This window comes from Macrotis lagotis, chromosome 2, assembly GCF_037893015.1.
Source record: "Macrotis lagotis isolate mMagLag1 chromosome 2, bilby.v1.9.chrom.fasta, whole genome shotgun sequence".
NCBI classification, from domain to species: domain Eukaryota; kingdom Metazoa; phylum Chordata; class Mammalia; order Peramelemorphia; family Peramelidae; genus Macrotis; species Macrotis lagotis.
In genome coordinates this window covers 35,621,122-35,643,111 of record NC_133659.1, presented here as the reverse complement: position 1 = coordinate 35,643,111, position 21,990 = coordinate 35,621,122, and the positions used below count along the sequence as shown (strand labels likewise).

Below are 21,990 nucleotides of genomic sequence, written 5' to 3'. Positions count from 1 at the left end.
TAAAAGAGTTATGATTACTCAGTGCGGTCTTTATTCTATATTTTCTTGAATTCCATGAATTCATAATATGGCAATTAAATAGCTTCTTTCTTCTCCCTACCCCTGAAGAACATCCTGCCAGTGAGATAATGGAAGAGATTTTAGTTATAGCTCATGAACAGTATAGCTCAACAGTCTTTATTTTAAAATTAAAAATTTAGGTAACTACATGTCTAAACTTAGAATAAGAAAAATGTGTTAAAGAGAAGTTAAGCTTCTGTTCAGCACAATTCTACAAATCTTTCATATGATACACAAGAGTAATATTTTTGGAATTACGTAGGAGGAAAGTAGCTATGGAAATAAATATGGTTTCCTTTGGCCTTTGTATCAGACACCAAGACAAAAAGAAAAAAAAAACTTTAAACTTCCAATTTCACACAACTAGAAAAGGTAATAATTGACATTTTAAAAGTTTTGCTAATGCAAATTTAGAGTAACAATAGATTAAAATAATTTTACACAAATGCATTTTGGTTTTAAACCCATTTCCAGGGGCAGGTAGGTAGTGCAGTGGTGAGAACACCAGCCCTAGAGTAAGGAGGACCAGAGTTCAAATCCAGCCTCAAACACTTGACATTTACTTGACCTTGGATAAGTCACTTAACCCCAATCACCTCGCCAACAACCACCAAAAACCCCAACCCATTTCCAAGCCCATAAGTTTTCTATTTACCAACTTCTTTGGAGCTCAGAGGGACCACGGAGCTTCCATGCACCTGGAGGTCCATCCAGAGCTGAAGAGGAGGGCAAGTCATGCATGGTAAGAAAGAGACCAGGGAGACAAGTGCCGGCTGGAGAGGCTATCCCTCTGCCTCTGTCCCTCCAGGCCAAGTGCTATTATTATGCTCATATATATGTCTATACACCCATATGGCATCATCATAATAATAGCATCTACCCTCCAGCTTAACCAGGGGGTTAATAACTCACTCTTTGACAAACCTGCTGGGAAAAGTGGAAAATTGTATGGCAGAAACTAGACTCACATCTCATACCCTATACCAAAATAAGGTGGAAATGGGTACAGGATTTAGACATAAAAAGTGATACCATAAGTCATTGAGAAGAGTAAGGAATAGTTTATCTGTCAGAACCATAGAGAGGAGAAGAATTTATGACCAAATAAGAGGCAATATTATGAAATGCAAAATGGATAATTTTGATTACATTAAACTGAAACGGTTTTGCACAAACAAAACCAATATAACCAAGATTAGATGGAAACCAAAAAGCTGGGAAACACAGCCAGTATTTCTGAGAGTTATAATTATGTTATTTTTGAAGAAGATCACGACATCAGGGAGGTGATGCCATGACAAGCAGGTGAATTAGATTTGAGTGAGGGAGGCTATCCTAAGTCACCACTTCTTGTTCTCCTCCAAAGCCATCTGGGTCCAGTGGCCAGATATTATCAGGACAACTGGAGATGGCTCTAGGTGCGAGGTAATCAGGGTGAAGTGACTTGCCCCAAGGTCACAAAGATAGTAAGAGTCAAGTGTCTGAGGTTGGATTCGAACTCCTGTCCTCCTGATTCCAGGGCCATTGCTCGATTCGCTGTACCAATTAGCTCATTTCTAAAATATATAGAGAACGTAGTCAAATTTATAAGATCCAAGTCAATCCCCAACTGATAGATGGTCCATTATATGTCTATTATATGAACAAGCAGTTTTCAGAATGCGTGCGTGTGTGCGTGTGTGTGTGTGTGCATGAGTGCCCATGCATGCAGCTAGGTGATGCAATGGATAAAGCACTGGCCCAGGAGTTAGGAGAACCCGATTTCAAATCCGGTCTCAGACACTTAATACTTAAACTGTGTGACCTTGGGCATCACTTAACCCCATTGCCTTGCAAAAACCAAACATATATATATATATATATATATATATATATATATATATATATATATATACACACACATACATACATACACACACACACATATATATGTACATATATAGATATATAGATATAAATATCTATAGCTGTATGAAAAATGTTTAAGTCACTTTTGATTGAAGAAATGCAAATTAATGAGGTACTACTTCACACCTATCAGAATGGCTAATATAACAGAAAAGGGAAATGATCAATATTGGAGGGATGTGGGAAAATGGGAACATTAAGGCATTGTTGGTGGAGTTGTGAAGTGATTCAACCATTCCAGAGAGTGACTTGGAACTCTGTCCAGAAGGCAATAATGCTGTGCTCCCACTTTGATCCTATAATACCACTGCTAGTTCTGTGTCCTGAAAATATCATGAAAAGGGGAAATGGACCCATGTGTATGCAAATATCTATGGCAGTTCTTTCTGTAGTGGCAAAGAATTGGAAACTGAAGGGATGACCATCAAGTGGGGAAGTGGCTGAAGAAGTGGGATAAGAATGTGATGAAGTACTATTGTTTTTAAGAAATAATGAGCAGGGGGCAGCTAGGTGGCGTAGTGGATAAAGCACTGGCCCTGGAAGCAGGAGTACCTGGGTTCAAATCCGGTCTCAGACATTTAATAATGACCTAGCTGTGTGGCCTTGGGCAAGCCACTTAACCCCGTTTGCCTTGCAAAAACTTAAAAAAAAAAATGATGAGCAGGTGAATGTCAGAAAAGTCTGGAAAGATTTGGATGAACTGATGCTGAGGGAAGTGAGCAGAACCAGGAGAATACTGTGCAATAATTAATTGTAAAAGACTTAGTTGTTCTCAGAAATTCAGCAATCAAAGGCAATTCTAAACTTGTAATGGAAAATGCCATTCATATCCAGAGTAAGAACTATGGAGTCTGGATGTAAATTGAAGCATACTGTCTTTACTTTTTAAAATGTTACTTTGATTTTTCCTTCTCATGGACTAATGATTGCACAGGTATAATCTATGTCAGATTACTTGCTCTCTTAGGGTGGGAGGGAGAAAACTTTACAAAAATGAGTGCTGAAAATAGTCTTTACATAAAATTGGAAAAATTAACTTTTAAAAAATAATAGTATCTAGCTTGTAGGGTTCTTGAGATTGAGTCAATGTATATAAAACTCTGTCCAAACCTTAAAACGCTATATAAATGTAAGCAATCGTTGTCATTATTGCTAATCTTCTTGTTATTTATTGTCAGAATTATGAGCTAAAGTATTTCCTAAGGTAGCCCCTGACCCTGGAAGAAGGAAGGGACCCAGGCTAGTTAAGCCTATGAACAGAAGTCCAGTCTACTTTAGCCCACTTGTGCCACCCATGGCTGTGCACATGGGTCACTGCATCCATATATATTAGCCATATATATATTGGCCCAACATGTCTCTCTTGTACAATTTGACAAATTTCCTCAGTACAATGCAGTGGAAGGAGTGTTGGACTGGAAAAGTGCTTGTAATCCCAACACATCACTTGCCCCTGATATGATTGATGTGAACAGGTAGGAAAAGGATGTGGTCAAGAGGCAGCAGGAGAAATAGAAAGAACTGTGGCTCTGAAGCTAGAAGACCTGGGTTCAAATCCCACCTCACATGCTTATTCCTTATGTGATTCTGGGCAGCTCACAACTTCCTCATCTGTAAAATGGGGACAGGGTTGGATTGAATGGCTTCTGAGGTTGTTTCCAGCTCTATGTCTATTGAGTTTTGAGTTAGGCTCCAAAAGAAGGAAATTGCATAGGAATTTAAGTGAGGTTTGGACTAGTAAGGCTGACCAGAGATTTAACTGAAAGAATAAATTTGGATTAATGTAATATTTGAAGAATATTCTCCAGGTCCAAATACAATAACAAATTCTTTGAGAGAAAGTCGAAGGGGAAGAAACAGGATTAAGGCACAATAAAGATTAAGGAGAATGGACTTAAAAGGAAGATTGGAAAAGTAAAAAGAAAAGGTAATTGGCAAGACAAATCAAAGTAAGAAAAGGCAAATGAAAGAGTTGAAGGGTAAAAGAAGGTGACAATGGCCTGGGGAATGGGGCTAACTCGTGAACTGAAGAGGAGACTGGTGCCTAGGATGGTTGTAACCAGAGTTGTTAAGGTTAAAGAAAGTAGGCAGCTGGGTGGTGGATAGGGCATCGGCCCTGAAGTCAGGAGGGCCTGAGTTCAAATCCAGCCTGAGACAATAATTGCCTAGCCATATGATCTTGAACAAATCACTTAACCCCATTGCCTGCCAAAAATTAAAATCGAAACAAAAACCTAAAGAAAGCAAAGGTTCTTAATCTGGCGATCACAACTAGTTTTTTAAAAAAATATTTTTATAACTCTTATCTCAGTAGAATTGTTTTCTTTGTACTACCATTATTTTATTTTATGGATTTAAAAACATTCTGAAAAGGGTCCATAGGTTTCATTAGGCTGATAAAAGGACCCAAAGTTAAGAACTCCTTAAAGAAATTTGGGGTAAGTTGTCAAATTATTAGAAGGTAATAATTGGCTGTATAAAATTATTTTAACATGCATAAGGTTGAAGTGTAAACACCCAAACATAATTGAAAAAAACAAGTTGAAAATCTCAGCCAGTACAGAAAATAGAAATTTTGTGGGGCCTTGTGCTAGGTCCAGGTTTATCTTTCTGCCACAGCCAAAGAATGATCTGGGTAGGTAATGTCGCTCCTAGAGGAGTATACCAAGTGATCTGGAGAATGCCTGCCCCTCCTCATTCCAGGTTGTGAGGGGGCAGTTGAAAATTCCTGGAACAAACAGAAGAAGGGCTTTGATGGAGAGGAGATCTGACACTTCTCTAGCCAGAGGGTGGTTTGTGGAAGAGTGCTACACAGAAGACAAAGAGAAGGAAAAGGCCATCCACCTAGTAAAAGCTTAAAACAAACTCCCCCATGTTTAAGGCATTTCCTGAAAAAGAGCAAGATGAATGGTCTGAGGGGAAAGCAGCTGCTGGTCATCCCCAGAAGGATCTAGAACAGCTGAGGAGCTCTCAGGAAAGAGGTCACCCAGCACTGTCTGGTGTGGCTTGGCTCAGGGCCATCAAGGCCACTCTTGGTCAGTCAGACACAATATGAGAGGGGGGGATTTCTTCCTGGGGCACATGTACAAAATACAGCTAAGAATCTCTCAGGATTTCTCAAAACAGACAATGATTCCCATTTCTGGTATTTTCTAAGGGCACAAATAATAGGACCAGAGGGAAATTCTAAGTCATTGCCAAAGATTACCGAGTCTTGGGCAAAGAAACTAAAAACCATAGAGGTGCAAGTTGTTTTTCTCACTGTGACTCACTGAAGAAAAAAAGAGGAACAAACACTGACCTGGGAAATGAAGGTGCCCTCTAAGAACAGCATTTGGATTTCTGGACCAGAGAGTCAAATAAAAGGATGAGAGATTCCTGATCAGTGATGGAGTGCAGCTAACAAAGGCTAGTAAAAAACTGGATGCCTGGAAAATCTAATCAAAGGACTTTAAAATGAAAAGGATGGGAGCCAGGGAAGATGGCCTGTGGAGAATATTTTATGCATTTAAAAACATCCTGAGAAGAGTCTCTGGGCTTCATTAGACTGATAGAAGGATCCAAAGTTAAGGACCCCTTAAGAACCCCATAGGAATTCATAAATTCACAGGAGATAAAATTCAAATCAGATGTCTGGCTTCAAAAGTAGGTACACAAATGCCCAAAATCAAAGAGAAAGAGGAACAGAGATCTTAACAAGGAGGCAAATCTGACCTCAAGCATCCACCGCAATGTAGGCTAGGGAGGGTAGACTTTAGTTTTCTAAAGATACTCATGTTCATTATGAGGGTATATGGTATGTGTGTGTGTGTGTGTGTGTATATACATATACATATATATATATATGGCAATTCTTATGCTTATTTCATGACTAATCATGGAAAAATTGAAGTGTGGGAGAAGATGTGGATAGAAAAACTAAGCAAAGCGGCATAAAGAACAGAGCAAAACCCAGATAGGCCACATGTGGGAGGGAAAAGGAGGTTGGGGGGAGGGGGAAGCCAACACAATCACTAGTTCTGAAAAAATAAAATTACAAGGTGAGCATATAAATTCCAAAGTTACCTGTGAACAGTTTAATTTGCTAATCTAAGAAAAAATGGAAAACAACCCTTCATGGCTTCATTAAATTTAAGGTGAGAGTGGCTGACCCATATGCTACTCATACAAATCTTTTCAAATGAAATGAGCAGTTAGAAAATTCAGCAAGTACATGTTAATGAACCTCAGAGGCAGAAGAGCCATCTCCTTTTAAGTTCACTTAAGACTTGATGGTTCAGAATGTTAGATTCTCTTCAGAAATGCAGATTCTGGTGGAATACTGATGATGATAATGACAACCAACATTCAGACAGCACTTTAAGGTTGGCAGCATACTTTATGCATGCTGCCTCACTGGATTTTCACAACCCTGTGGTTATTAGGTACCATCATTATTTTTATTTTACAAATGAAGAAACCAAGGCCCAGTGAGGTTAAGGGTTACCCAGTGTCATTTTCTGCTAGAAATGGCTGAGGCAGGATTCAAACCTAGGTAGTTTTTTTTTCCCTTTAACACTGGAGTCTTCTTTTAATACTATTTGAATAAATATAAGTCACCTTTGAAAGTCTTACAAAAAAAATTTGATTCATTAAGTCCAAAAAATTCAAATTAAGTAGGAGTAACACTATTAATTCCATTTCCCCATCTGGACATTAATTTGTAAAGTCAAAATTACATCTATTGCTCATTACTGATGACAAACCTAGGTCTTCTTGATGCAAAGTGAAGGTCCTCTTTTTTCCTACTAAAACCCATATATCTCTCTACTCTCCACTTAAACTCTCTTAATGTCAGAATCTGCCAAGTATTTCTATTGTTTCTAAAAACAACTCAACGTCATTCTGTGAATCAGAGAGTCATAGCCAACAGGGGTGAGACATATGTGGGGCTGGGTAACTATTAGACTACTGTGGGTGGCAAGGGTGGAGAAGATAAAAAGCAAACATAATTTTACTTTATGACACACCTCCCTCAAATCATTTTCTATTTATTGAGTCCTTTAACAATGCGTGTCTTAAAAAAAAAACACAAAAAACCCCTTTGACTTCCTACGTTAACCAAAAGGTGCTATTAACGCAATCAGCTATTGTACTGGGAAGAAAATTTGAGGTTGGCATTCATGATAAAGTCACTTAAAAACTTCACAAGGTGTTCATTTAAGGAGGAAAAAAATGTAGTCATAGGTTCATTGGGTAAAAAGACCTAGTTATCTTCTAGCATACACCATTCCAAAAGGTGAAATCATGGGTCAGCAACCATGCATCAGCCTTATTTCCACAGCAAGACTGAGTAGTTCCCCAAGTGTCAGTGGAAAATCCACCAGGAAGAAGAAACAAATTAAGAGAGAGTGGTAATGTCCCTGGCAATGGCTGCCCTGTGGCATGGCTACCAATTGCCCAAGTTCCCTCTGGAAAGCCCCCAGGTGGAAGGAGTCTCTAGCCTTCAGATTATCTGAGAGCCCCTGGTCTGAATCGCTTCCTTCCTCTCACCCCACAGCCCTTACACCATACACAAGGGCATGATGCCACGGCCTAGAAGTGTCTGTGGAGCTTTTTGTCTCCAAATCCCCAGCATCAATGAGCTCAATCCCTAACACTAAAGTAATGCTTAGTAAATAAATATTTATTGAATCACATTACTGGAATAATTAACCTTAGAAGTCTCCTTCCTCCGAGTCAACAGTTCACTTACCTGATTGTCTCTTTCGTTATCCTTGATAACCAAATACCTCAGTAAATTTAATGAAGCCATAATCCTAGAAAATTAAAATATGCAATCAATAGCAATGCCAGTAAAATTTCTACATAATACATTCAACAATTCCATAATAATTAGTCATTATACTATTCAACAAACACTTAGGCTAGGAATAACCTACTTATTTTCTTTCCATAATTTCCAAGTTACATTATTATGTTCTCAAAAGGAACCTTATCAGCCTTTTCAGACATTAGAATGCCATCTTTTGCTTCTGAATTTTAAAAATTTTTAAAAATCTACTCTCCCTGTTTCAAAGGGACACTTAATCTTTTGATAAACTAACAGAAGATACCCTAAATAGTAGCCAATGATTAAAAGAATCTGAAGACCTTTCACTTTGGGACTCCCTGTGTGGTTTTTATGTCTATTGTTGTTGCTGTTCATACACAAAAATATGCACATGCAATTTTTTTTTCACATCTGATGCATTTCAAGATAAGATACAGAGTAGTTGATGGCCTCAGAACCTGGTAGGCCCGAGTTCAGGTCCTGATTCTGGCCCCAACTCATCAGACTGTAATTTTCAGAGAAGGTATGGATCTGCCCCAAGCCCTTCAGAGTCTTCTCTCCTCCCACTCTCTCTGCTCAGGAAGAGTCTCTCTTCTATTTCCCTTCCAAGATGAGAGGTCATGCTTTTCTCATCTCATCTTCTTCTGCTTTCTCATCTTCCACCCATTTCTTGGGAAGGGAAGGTTCTTCTCCTTGCCAAGGCAGACCCCTCATCATGTACCCTGGGTCTTCTCCCATCTTCTTCAGCATCCCCACTTTTTAAAGCTTCAATTTCTCCCTATGTCCTAACTCCTTTCTGCTGCCACCATACATGCACATGTCTCCACCAGCCTTGAGAAACCCTCACTTGATCCTAGCACCTGGGCTAGCTTTCCTAGTTTTACCTCTTTCCCTTCATCTAAATTTCTGGAGAAAGCCTTCTATACTGGGTCCTTCCACTTCCTCTCCCATCTTCCACAACCTCTGCAATCTGGCTTCCAATCTCATCATTCAAGCAAAGCTGCTCTCTCAGGGTTACCAATGATTTCTTGACAAATCTGATAGCTTTTTCTCAATCCTCCTTGACCCCTCAATAGCCTTTAGCACGGATGATCACCCTCTTCTGAGTTCTTTGGGGACACTGTTCTCTCTCCTGGTTCTCTTTCTACAAATCCAGTTGCTCCTTCTCTATCTTCTTTGCTGGATCTTCATCCAGATCATGCCTACTAACCATGGGTGTCTCCTAAGGGTCTGTTCTGACCCCTCTATTCTGCTCTATCCTATCATGTTTGGTGACCCCATCAACTTCTGTGGATTCAAGGATCATCCCTATGAATCTGAATCCCAAACCTATTTATCTGGCCCTATTCTCTCTTTTGAGCTACAGTTCCTCATCACCAATTGCCTTTGGTCACTGTGTGGGTCCTTCTGAACCAACATATTTCAACAACTCATCTTTCCCTTCATACTTCCCTTTTCCCATGTATCCTACTAGTGTTGAGGATAACACCACCATCTCGTTCATGTAGATTTACTATGTAGGGGTGGCTTTCAACTCCTCATGCCCACCCTACACATCCAATTTATTTTCAAGTCTTGTTGTTTCTAATTTCACATCTCTCCTATAAGTCTCAGTGCAGGGCCTCATTACCTTGCACCCAGACTGTTAACACCCTTCTGGATGGTTTCCCTGCCTCCGGTCCATCCTCCATTCAGTTCTCAAACTGACCTTCCTGAAGTGCACATCTGACCAGATCATCCTGCAGTCAATCTCCAATGGCTCCCTAGCCCGACCAGGATCCAATACAACAGTCTCTGCTTGGTTTCTAAAGCCTTTCCTCCCTTCCCAGGCTTCTAGCTCCCGACTCCCTCCATGCACTCTTCTACTACCAGTCAGCCTGATTTCTCCCATTGTTCCTTGCCTCCTTAATCCCAAACTGACTTAGCATCTGTTTACTAGTCATCTTTCAAGCTCAGAATGTCGCCACCCCTCATGTCTACCTCATGGCCTCCTTGGCCCAGGCTCAGCTCAAACCCCTTCCTGCTGTCAGGCCTTCTGAGACTACCTTTGGTTTACATTCTGCATGATTTGTGTGTACCTAGCTATTTGTATGTACTCAGCTAGGGCAGAAGCTGTTTGTACCTCTCTCTGTATTTTCAATATTTAGCTCAAGGCCTGGCAGGTGGCAGCAAATCTTTAAGAAGTTGTCTGACAACTAACTCCTCTGTCTCACTTAGGGCAACACATATTTACTGATTTTGTATAATACCAACACACTTCATTTTGAGGGTACAAAATAAATGAGTTTGTTCTGTAAATAAAAGTCAGTTTCCTTTCTATCTTCCTATGACTGTGTGTGTTAACAGGGCCTCATGGCAGAAGGATAATCCAATTGGTTTCTAAAGTTCCAATTCCTGGTCTGACATTTTTTCTTTCATTTTAGGTTCTCTTGTCAACTTTTCCCTCTCCAAGCTTTGAATTCTCAGGATGAATTAAACTGGAACAATATGAAAAAACACAAGAGGCTAACAGCAAATCATAAGGACAGGTATCCTGACAATAAGATATTCTCATTAACTAGTGAGCCATAGCAGACAAACAAAAGTGTAGAGCTTTGAGCAGGATACTCTTCCAAGAGTTTCTGACTAAAGTCTAGACTAGAGTCAAACACACACACACACACACACACACACACACACACACACACAAACACACACAAAGGTGATCTACATATGGTGCCTAATATATAGTCACAAGCAAAATGAGTGATTCAGCCAAAGCAGGGGCAGAGGAAGTTGCATCTGTTGAAGTAGCAATGTTCTTTCTTAAAGGAACAAGATTATTTCAGGTTATTCTTAAAATACAAATTGGTAAAAGTGACATTTTTAGTCAGAAAGCAAAGAAAAATCTCTGCAGAATTCGGGCTTCTGAGCCCCAAGCCCCAAGCCAAGGGAAGCCAAATGTCACTGGATTCTATTCCCTAAAGCTGGAATTTATGTTTTCTTCTTAGATTATTCCATGTTTGAATTCCTGATCTGGACTACTCACCTATCTGAATTTTGGAGTAGGTCTGTTTCTGCTCCTTCAGGAAGCAGAAGCACCAAGTCCAGAAGTGAGATCAGCTGGGGTCCTGTAAACCACTTCCTGTCCTCAGTTCTCTAAAGAGCACCAGAAAAATAGGGGAAGAAGGAGAGAAATTAAGTGAAATCTTAAAACTTTGTATTCTTTCTAAAACATATTCAAGACTACAACGTTTACAAGGACACCTCTGCTTTGAGTAAACATAAAGCCAGATTTGCAAACATTTTTTCTTTAATAAGTTCCCTAGTATGATCAAATTTATGAAAATTCAATTTATTTATAATTTTCCAGTACTGTGTGAAGAAAAACAGAATCAACAATTAGAAAAGAAGACCAGAATGATCAATATGCAATGATTTTGTTTCTCCTTCTAACCCTTGTGTCCTGACAATACCATCACTGGCATAATACATAGCTGGTGAACAGATCTTTCTTTTTTTTTCTTCTGCCATTCATTTATTTATTTGAAAATATTTATATGTGGCTATCATGCAAGTATTAGGTAGTAGTAGTATGGGATTTACAAAGATATCCCATTGATCCAAATATAGCCTCTACTTTCTCCCCAATCTGATCTGTCTTTTTCTTTTAAGATAAATATTTTATTTGTTTTTCCAATTATTAAAATAGTAGTTTCTACCTATCTTTTTTGGTAATATTTTGAATTTTACAATTCCCCCCCCACCCTCCCTTCCCTCTCCCCATCCCCCCACAGAAGGCAGTCTGATAATCTTTACATTGTTTCCTTGCTATACACTGATCAAAACTGAATGTATTGAAAGAAAAATCATATCCTTGAGGAAAAAGTAAAATATAAGAGATAGCAAAATTACATAGTACATAAGACATTTCTTTTTTAAAATTGAAGGTAATAGTCTTTGGTTTTTGTTTAAACTCCACAGTTCTTTCTCTGGATACAGTTGGTATTCTCCATTGCAGATACCCTAAAATTGTCCCTGATTGTTGCACTGATAGAATGAGCAAGTAAGTCCATTAAGGTTGATCATTGCCCCCATGTTGCTGTTAGGGTGAACATGTTCTTCTGGTTCAAGCAGATCCTTTCTTTAAAAGAAATCATGTATTTTCATCCACAACACTTCTTCTAGACCACAAATGTTGCCTCCCCCAGTACCAAGCCCACTTGGTACAAGGAATAAATGAGCTGATGAAAGTAAGGCACTTTGCAAACCCTAAAGCCCCATGTAGCCAAGCTTTACTTTATTAAATACAAAAGAGTGATACATTAAAGGTTCAGAGCTGGCAATGTTGAAGGCCCCATACCATGTGAACAGTAGATAAAGGTTAACTCTCTAAGCTACAGTAAGGCAGGATGGCTCCGCTGGAGTGGACCCCCTCCCCAGATGAGAGGGTCTGTATGCGTAGGTATCTGCACAAGGGAGGGAGTACCTTCCTCTCAGGGATCACAAGAAGAGGACCCACAATATACTTTCCAAATTCATGAGGAGAACTTTTTAAAAAAATCATACGCAAAGCTAGTAATCAAAACAGAAAACAACCTATCAAGTTAGAAAAAATATGAGCAGGGCCCGACTCCTATTACTGTGAGTTTGCAAATTAGTGTTATGACCTGCAAAATAAACCAAGCTGATACAAAGGATGTTTTTTGCTTGGCTGTGTTCTTACCTTTAATGAGGCATCAATCTGATTTTTTATATTCTGAATGACATAGCCTTCCACACCTGCATGATTACTTGTCTTCAATAAACACCTTGAAAACAAAATTGAGATACATGATATGTGGTCCTAGAATTTCTCCTAATTAGTCGATGATCAGCATTTTACACAGGCACTGAGCTTTGTTTTGAGGAGTAAGAAATCTCAAGTGATCCTAAAGAGTCAGCTGATGACAGCAACAAAACCATTAATCAGCTAAATGGTTACTTCATTAAACAGTTAACCCTGCACCTGATGATGCGGAGTCATTCAGCCATCATACCAAATTCTGTATTAAAATGGAATACATTCGTCCCACTATGCCAAGAAGGGGATCTTGCCACAGGGCCACGAACACCCGCCTGGGGCAGAACTCAGCCTCACAGATACATCCTACACCACTGCCAAGAGACTTCCCACAGAAGAAAGCTCTGCTCAAGATGAGGAAAAATCATTTTTAAAACACCCTGCTTCCCAAGTGCTATGTCTTTAACACTTTAGGTAACACATTTTGGTAATGTTTACCTGTTTTAATATGATAATAGCCTATATTTATGTAGTGGTTTGTGGACACCTAGTACTTGTTACAGGCACCATCTGATGGGAGAGGCAGGGTACAGTAGTGGTGAGCACCCTGGAAGCAGAGGGTCCAAATCTCCCTTTCAATTTTTACAGGCCTTTCGGCTGGTCGCTTCAGTCTCCCCCTCAGTTTCTTCAACTTATAAATGGGGAGGAATAAGGCCTAGAGTCCTAAGTGGTTACCAGGCTGCTATGAAACACAATGATAGGGAAGCCCTGGCAGAGAGTGGTATTGATACCAGACCTTTTAAGGGGTCTGTGGGTCAACACTGTTTTCACAGTAAAACTAAAACATTATTGGCCTATTAAAATACTCTTCCCATTTTGTTTCTTGAGGCCATGAGGGGGGCACCACAGTCCCCAGAATGTGGGTCTGGAGTCTGGGAGGCCTGAGTTCAAATCTGCCCACAGCTACTGACTGGCTGGTGATGTTGGGCAAGCCCTCACCTGCCTTGTAAAATGGGGATTTAACAGAATCTCCCCAACAGGTTGGGATCAAATGAGGTAATATCAGCAAGGCACTTAAGAGTGTCTACCCCCCCCAGAAGCTGTATAAGAGGCACTTCAAATGCTCATTCCATTCTTCTTTCCCATTGCCTTCTTCACCCAAACATCACAACAAATTGCACAGAAGTAGACTGGAGAATCCAGTTGTCTTCTGTTAAGCCAGATGGTAAAGAAAGAGTAAAACAATGCCATTCTCCTCACTACCATTTTTTGTTCTGAAAAAGTTATTTTTCATGAAAACTATTGTTTATGTGATCATGTCAGGAGTTTATTATTGTCATTTTATTTTTTTTAATTTAATGTTTATTTATTCTCATTTTGTACAAATAATGTTTTTTATACATTAATAAAATATTCTTGTTTCAGAGTAAACAAAATACCCCCTCACCCAAAAAAATATAGACTGGCTTGAGTGATAAAGTAAATGGGAGAGAAAAAATTAAAATTAAAATAAAAAATAATAATAATAATTGTAGGTATGGCCAGGTGGTGCAGTGGACGGAGCACCAGCCCTGGAGCTAAGAGCACCCAAGCCCATATCCAGCCCCGTACACCCAACAATTACCCAGCTATGTGACATGCAAGCCACCCCAACCCCACTGCCCTGAAAAAACCAAAAAAAAAAATCTTTGCTCTCATCAGATGTGGTTAGGAAAGGAAACAGCATATATACTCAATGGGGTATAGGCATCTGGAGTAAGAAGGAGGGGGGAGCAGGGGGAAGGGGGGGGGGATGTGAGTGATGGAGGAGAGGATGGACCATGGGGGGAGAGTGGTCAGATATAACACATTTTCTTTTTTAACTTCTTGCAAGGGGCTGGAATTGGATGGCCTGTCCAGGACCATAGGGCCTGGTGGATTCTGGGCCTAAGGGGTGGTAGGGGGGCTCAGGGCCTCTTGGCCCCAGGACCAGGGATCTGTCTGCTGCACCACTCAGCTCCCCTACAGCAGAGTCAGAGTGAAAGGAGAGAGAAAATACAGTACATGGTAGTGGAGAAATACGAAAGGAGGGAGTTGTGATCAGCAATGGCAACGGTGGAAAAATATGGAAGTAACTTTTGCCATGGACTTATAAAGAATATGATCCACCCGCAACAGAGTTATTGGTGTTGGAACAAAGACTCAAGCACATTTTTTATTATTATTATTTTTTTTGGGGGGTGCAGGACAAATGGGACTGGGGGGCCTGCCTGGGGCCGCATAGCAGGGTGATCATTGGGTGTCTGAGGCCGGATTTGGACCCAGGTGCTCCTGGCTCAAGGGCCAATGCTCTGTCTTCCACCCAGCCACCCCTACTATTATTACTATTTTATTTTATTTTGGGTCTTTTTTTTCTTTTTTTCGGTTTTTGCAGGGCAGTGGGGTTTGGGTGGCTTGCATGTCACATGGCTGGGTGATTATTGGGTGTACAGGGCCAGATGTGGGCTCGGGTACTTGTGGCTCCAGGGCTGGTGCTCCGTCCATTGCGCCACCTGGCCATACCTACAATTATTACTATTATTTTTTTTATTAATTTTAATTTTTTCTCTCCCCTTTACTTTATTGCTCAAGCAAGTATATATTTATGGCTGGAGGGGGTATTTCATTTACTCTTAAATAAGAATATTTTATTAATGTAAAAAAACATTATTTGTACAAAATGAGAATAAATATTAAATAAAAAAATAAAAAGTGAACAGTTTTAATAACTAATCCAATTAAATCTCAAGGTCGAACTCATAAACCTAAATTCTTTAGGGTTCTCAATAATTTTTATGAATGTAAAAGGTTCCCAAGAAGAAAATATTTGAGAACCCTGGGTTGAAAATTTCGAAGTTCATTAGGTGATAAGCCAGAAGCTAAGGGAATCCATGGGCCTTTCTTAAGCTTATCTGACTCCAGAGCCAGGATACAAAGCCACCTTGTCTTCTGACACTCAACTGTGTCTCTATCACTGAAACAGCTGCTCTTCATACAGACCTCTTTAGGTGGCTGGGTGGCTTCAGGGCTTTTTGTTCCTCCACAAAACTAAAAGGATCAGTAGTTTCTGAGAGTCTTTGTTCATTCACAAATGTGAATTATCATGTTCTTCCAAGAGCCTAAAGGACTCTAGAAAAACTAAATTTAATTTAAATGCTTGTTTTCTATTGCATCCTAACTCTTTGAAAATTACCAATTCATATTTCATGTGTACACACACTCCCAGAACCTTATTTAGGAACTAAATGAATGAGACCAGACTATCTCTATCTCTGAAAGACTGCGTTAATGCAAGACTTCTACTCTGGAGGATACAATTTCAATGCCATTATCTGTCACATCATTACCTCAAATTTTTTGCCAGCCACTAAAGGATAGTTATACATTATATTTGATTCATACCTGAATAATATATTTTTGCCTTGTGAATCAAGCTTATTTATATACAGCTGCAACACTTTTAAACCTTTTTTCCTCTGAAAAAAAGCAAATAATATCATTAGATTAAATATAAAAGAATGCAATATTAATTAAATTTAGTTCTATAACTGAACGTTATTAGTTAGGAAATGTTTACATACCAAAGTTTCAATGGGGCAGAAGGTCATTACTTTCACCAATTTCTGAAAATAAAAATTTTAAAACATCAAATCAATATGAGATTTGTATTAATTATATAATACAATTATATAATCAATGGCCAACACTAAATGTTCAGAAAGAAATGAAGACAAGAGAATCAGAAGGTGTTTATCACAGGCTTACTCCACTGGACAGAATGGAGAAAGCTGATAACAATAAGTGATATTTCTTATGATATAAACCAGGGGAGAAAAATGCATAAAAGCAGAAATTCCAGAGAAAAAGGGAGTACTGATATGGCATGACTAGGGTATCCAGAGAACCCAGACTATAGATATGAAAAAAAAATGATGCAGAAAATCAAACAGCTGGTGGTAATTAGACTTTGACTCCTCTCCTGAAAACCCCCTGGGGGTTTCAGCCTGCCATGGTGGAGCCAGCACTGGATCTGAAGTTAGAAAATGCTGGGTTCACATCCTACCTACACTACTTAAGAGTTGTATGATGATGAGCTAGCAGCTTAACCTTATTATCTGTAATGTTGAGATAATATCTGTAGTGTTCACTTTGCAGGGTTGATGTCAAAATAAAATGGGATCAGGTAGGAAAAGTCTTCTGAAAACTTTAAAATTCTATGTTTCTGTTATTCATCATTATTGTTATTGGTGAATCTGATTATAAATGGAGTTAGAATTTATACCAGAAGCCCCCAAAAGTCCTTAAACATTTAAAAAATTGCAACAAAAAAGTTAAACTCCACCTTTAAGATATATGTATGTGTATGGGGGGGTCGTACATGAAATAAGCCTAGTTCCTTCAGCCAACCCTGTGGCAAATAGACAGTAATTCAGTATTGATCAGACGTAAAGGACTGCTATCTACTTTCATGGCTGACAACTTTTGACAGCCAATTAATGTGATAGAATATAGATATAGATAGAATAGGAAAACATGATATTCTATTATGTCCTGACTACAAAATGAGTAAAAATACAATCCAACACAGATACTGTTAATATATGATTTTCTAAGTCAAAATGCAGCTGGCAGGGATCCTTTCTATCTAAATTTTATACTTCTGCTCTAGTAAACAGTCTACACTCCAAGTGGGGTAGCAGATGCTGACCTTCTTTGGTGGGGGGAGTTTCTCAGTCAAGAGCATTCACTCTAGAAATGAAATTCCAGGCCTGGGCCATATTCCTACATAGCTTCTATCTCTATGTGAACTTGGAGTTGGCATTCACCTCCTGGGACTCAAAAATATAATGTAATATTTAAATAACAATAATTTACACTGTGATACTTTACATTCAACTAAGTATTTTGGAGATAGAAACTCTAACTTGGCTTCAGAACTTCCGCTACCCAAGGACAAGCCAGGGAGGTGTGTTTGAAAGCCGTCTGTCTGAAACCAGTCACAAGGTTTTCATGTACTGCAGACTTGGTCATTCAGGAGTGTGGTCTGGCATCTGAACACGCTACTGCAATCCCAGGCTGCATTAGGCAGAGCTTCCATCCTCCTATTTTCTATCCAAGAATATGAAATTCAGTTCTGGATTTGATTGTTTTAGGATGGATGTTGACATGTTGACAGCATCTGGGACAGGAAAGGGCCTTGAGTCCATTCCATGCCTCAGCAAAGGCATGATTGCTGTCTCCATGTAGCTGAAGGGCCCTTAAATGCAGGAGAGATTGTAATTATTCTCCTCCATCCCCCAAGAGGAACAACCCTAGAAGGGAGGGGCAGATTTCAGTTTGATGTAAAGAATTACAACTTAACAAGGTAGAGGCTGACCCAAAGTGGGCTGAGGTCCGGAGCTAGCAGAGGCTGAATGAACAGATTTCAGGTCCCCTTCAGCTATGAAATTCTAAGACCCTTCATTTGAGCATCACAACAACCTTGTGGGACACAAACATCTATAGCTCTATTTGGCAGATAAGGAAAGTGAGGAGGAGAGGAAAAACGATGAGCCCAAGATCACTTGATGAATACCTGGGCAAAGGTAAGCTTTGAAGCCCATCTTTCTTCTCCATTTGAGGCTCTTTTCATTGCTTTACAGACCTACATAAAGTCCTTATAGCCCCAAATCACTCAGGAAAATGGAACCCTAGTATTCTGCATTTCTGATTTTCTACTTCCAACTACGAACCCTCTCTTACCACTATAACATTCTACAGGTGTGCTAGGAGTCAGTTATACACATCATTTAGGAAACATAGTAGAGAAATTCATATAAAGGAGTTTAAAAATGACTATTCTGTTCACCAATTTTTCATTTAAATGTGATAAGCAGGTTCAATATTTGCTTCAAAAAGAACTAGATGGGGAATCCTGTCAGCAGTGAGAGGACTCAGATTCAATTCTTACTGGTGCCCAGCCTGTGCATGACTCAGATGGAATCAGTGGTAGGAACAGGCCAGGAAGTATGAGGAGGGCCACCTATAATATGCCAGACTCTATTGAGCTAAGGGCTTAAATCCTGATCTCAAGACAACCCTGGGAGGCAGGTACTATTATCATCTCCATTTTACAGTTGAAGAATCTAAGACAGACAGATATGAAGGGACTTGCCCAGGGTCACACAGCTGGTCAGTATCTGAGGATGGATTTGAATTCAGGTCTTCCTGACTTCACATCCAGAGCTCTATCTACTGAGATACAAGAAGGGAAGACATACAAGAGTTTTATTTCTCTAAGATTCTGAGGAGTAGAACCATAGCTGTGGGATGCAGGCAGTTAAGGAGAAGGTTCCTCAGATGCCCTTGGGACAAGGCAGCCGGGAAACTGCAAAAATATTCTGAGGCTACAAAAACAGAAAAGTTCTGTGACTTCCTCCCCAAAACTGCTGGTGGAGCAGATGGAAGGAAGGGGCTCCATCTGAGGTTGCTTCCCATGTTCTACCGTACCTGAGGCACAGTGAGGAAATTCCTGATCTCTAAGTAATGGTGGAGGAGGCTGTTGTCTTCCATTCGTAACAAGCTGTTCTCCAACAGATCCTGCCAAGGAAGTCATTGCACAAACAGTTATATTGATAGGCAACAGTCATACAAGGGGATGTATTCAAATTATAAAAAGGGAAGAAAGAAATATTACCAATCCTTTTGAGGACACAGATTCTTCTGCTCTGAAAGAGGATATTAAAGGTTTAACCAATGTGATTTTAGAAGTGGGGAAATCCAAGAGGGCAATGTTAAACCTTTTGGGGAAAATTATCAGGAAAAATTCTTTTGGAGAATTCTTTGACGATCAAGTTTTGTTGTGTCTTTTGATTTGAGTCCTTATACCCCCAATCTGGACTTTAAGGCAGTTCTATTAAGTCTCACTGTCTGATATAAAATGTCCTAATTCTTGAGCTACATGGAGGCAGAGTCGACTAGGATTAAGAGGTCAGGCATTCACCAGATTATTGTTTGTAAGGGTTTGAAGTCATTCTTACCTGAGTATTTAAGGTTTTACGGCTAGCAGGTACAAAAAGGTGTGAGAGTAACACCAAAGTCTAGTGGTCTCAGAAATGTATACCAGGGATTCATAAATAACCCAAGGGTTCTGGATCCTTTTATTTTATAAGCAAAAGATAAAGGGATTTATAAACATATAACAAAAATTAAGTAAATATAACATAAATGGGACATACCCACATAAAGCAAATTAGAAGTTCAAAAAAATTTACTTCTGAGATGTCACTTGAGCAACTTTACCTGTTCAAGAGGACTTCAATATGCTCCATATTGTATTGCAGAAGGTATAATGGGCTAAAATATAAAATATATATTTGCAAACATTTTTAGAGATTACATATATAAGCTTCAATACCCACTTCCCCAATACTTTGACCACCAATAAATTTTAAACAGATTATAGGTATTTGTCATTTTTTTGGGAAAGGCAATGGGGTTAAGTGACTTGCCCAAGGTTAAGTATCAATATCTGAGGTCACATCTGAACTCAGATCCTCCTGACTTCAGGGCTGATGCTCTATCCACTGAACTAGCTGCCCTAGTATCATTTGTTACTACCAATAAAATCCCTCCACAAAATCCCAATCCAAAGCTTTACTAAAGTACAAAGGTGACTTGGGTTCTCAAAGACAATGCTAGTTGGAGGTAAGCTCTGGTAGGGTCTATCATGCTAGAAAGACTGTGGATGGTTCCAGAAACATAACAAAGTCTGCATAGAGTGGCACAAGGCACATCACCACCTAGTAATGAGTATTGGAATTAAGAAAATTCATAAAACACAGAAAAATTTAAAATGATCTCCAACGTCTGTGACCCTTTTCTTTTTCTAAAAGTGACAGTGACAAAGGGCTAAGAAAGAGGGACAGAGGGAACTAATAACAATTTTTGGACTATCAAAAAATTTTCATATAACTATTGGTACACTACCATGAGATCCTTGTTCAATGATCAAAAAGTGGACTATTTCTGAAGGAGCTGAATCATATCAATCTTGATAAAAGGAGTTAGAGCTAAATAGAATCATTATTTATGGTACTCTTTGGAGAAGCAAAGAATGGAATGGCAGAGTGGGTCTCATTGTATCCTCAAAGATGAGAAGTGTTACTTCATGGGATACTGGCTCATCACATTTGCAGTATTAACAATAAGTTGTTGCAAAAAGAGAGCTATGAAAATAACTGCAACTTATTATGCAATATCAGTTGCTGAGGATGAAGTGGTAGAGAAATTCTATGAACTCAATAAAATTGTACAAATTAAATCCATATGCACTCTGATACTTCACTGCAAAAGTGAAAGAAGGTGAAAATGGGAGAACTATGTAGGAAGGTTTGATTTAGGAAGAAGAAACAGGAGAAATAACATCCAAGACTTTCAGATGACACTGAAAAGTCAAGTCTCTATAGAATCTTCTTCATCAAAAGAATTGGTAGGGTGGGTGCTGGACATGGTTATTCCCCAATAATATCACAAAGAATAGAACAGATTTTGTAGGAACAGAAAGGAAGAGATCTGTTAATTGCTTATGTGGGAATTCTCCCCCAGTCTGATGTCTCTGCCCAGGGACAGAATCACAGCATTTGAAATGGGGAGAGGTTTCAGTAGATGTCTATTCCAACCCATTGCTGAAATAAATCCTGCCTCTAATACCCATGAGAAGTGTTCATCCAACCTTGGCTTAGATTCTGTCAAAGGAAGAACTATAATGTCCCTTCACCCTAACCCTTGGTCCCCCCGCACCTGCCCTTGGCACAGCCCATTCCACTTCTGGATGGTTTGAGTTTTTCGTGAAATACTAACCTGGCCTCTTGCAGTTTCCATTTATCGCTCCTGGTGCTGACCTCTGGGGCAAATGGAAACCACCTCCCACCCACCCCCACCGCAGCAACCCTTCAGATACAATTACACTTAAATCTTCTCTCCTACCTGTCACGCCTAGTTCTGGCACCCCATGTCACAGATTTTAGGCCCTTTGTTACCCGGATTCCCACTACCTTCCTTAGACTCTGTGTCCAGAACCAAACATAATGCTCTAGAGGAGGTCTCACAAGGACAGATGCTCTTGAGGCTCTTACCCCTTCAGTTCTGCAAGCTTTCTGCTCTTCATCTTTCTGGTTGCTAAACTACACTGATTATCAACTTATCTAAGCTAAATCAAAATTAGTTTTAAAAAAAGGATAATAATGAGAAAAGATGTGATGTGAAATTGAAACTACTTAACCCCAAACTATTTAAATAACTGAAACTGAAAATAAATCATTGAATACAAGTAATCAAAAATCTAAAATAAAAATGACAAAATAGAAAAGATACAAATTATAATAATTGTATACGGAAGTTTAACCAAAGCAAATCAATTGTCATAAGACTAAGGAAGCAACTTAGTAAG

General features: G+C 39.3%; 1 protein-coding gene across 1 annotated transcript in view; it reads right to left on the bottom strand.

The window, feature by feature from the left end:
• Positions 1–21,990, bottom strand: part of GLMN (glomulin, FKBP associated protein) — a 51,678-nt gene that overhangs the window by 8,180 nt on the left and 21,508 nt on the right. The window contains exons 9-16 of the mRNA XM_074221682.1: positions 19,842–19,895; positions 19,237–19,267; positions 19,050–19,139; positions 16,142–16,183; positions 15,963–16,036; positions 12,486–12,570; positions 10,809–10,918; positions 7,703–7,766 (exon numbers count right to left, since the gene is read on the bottom strand). Of these exons, the coding sequence (XP_074077783.1) occupies positions 7,703–7,766; positions 10,809–10,918; positions 12,486–12,570; positions 15,963–16,036; positions 16,142–16,183; positions 19,050–19,139; positions 19,237–19,267; positions 19,842–19,895 (550 nt within the window). The remainder of the gene's footprint in view (positions 1–7,702; positions 7,767–10,808; positions 10,919–12,485; positions 12,571–15,962; positions 16,037–16,141; positions 16,184–19,049; positions 19,140–19,236; positions 19,268–19,841; positions 19,896–21,990) is intronic.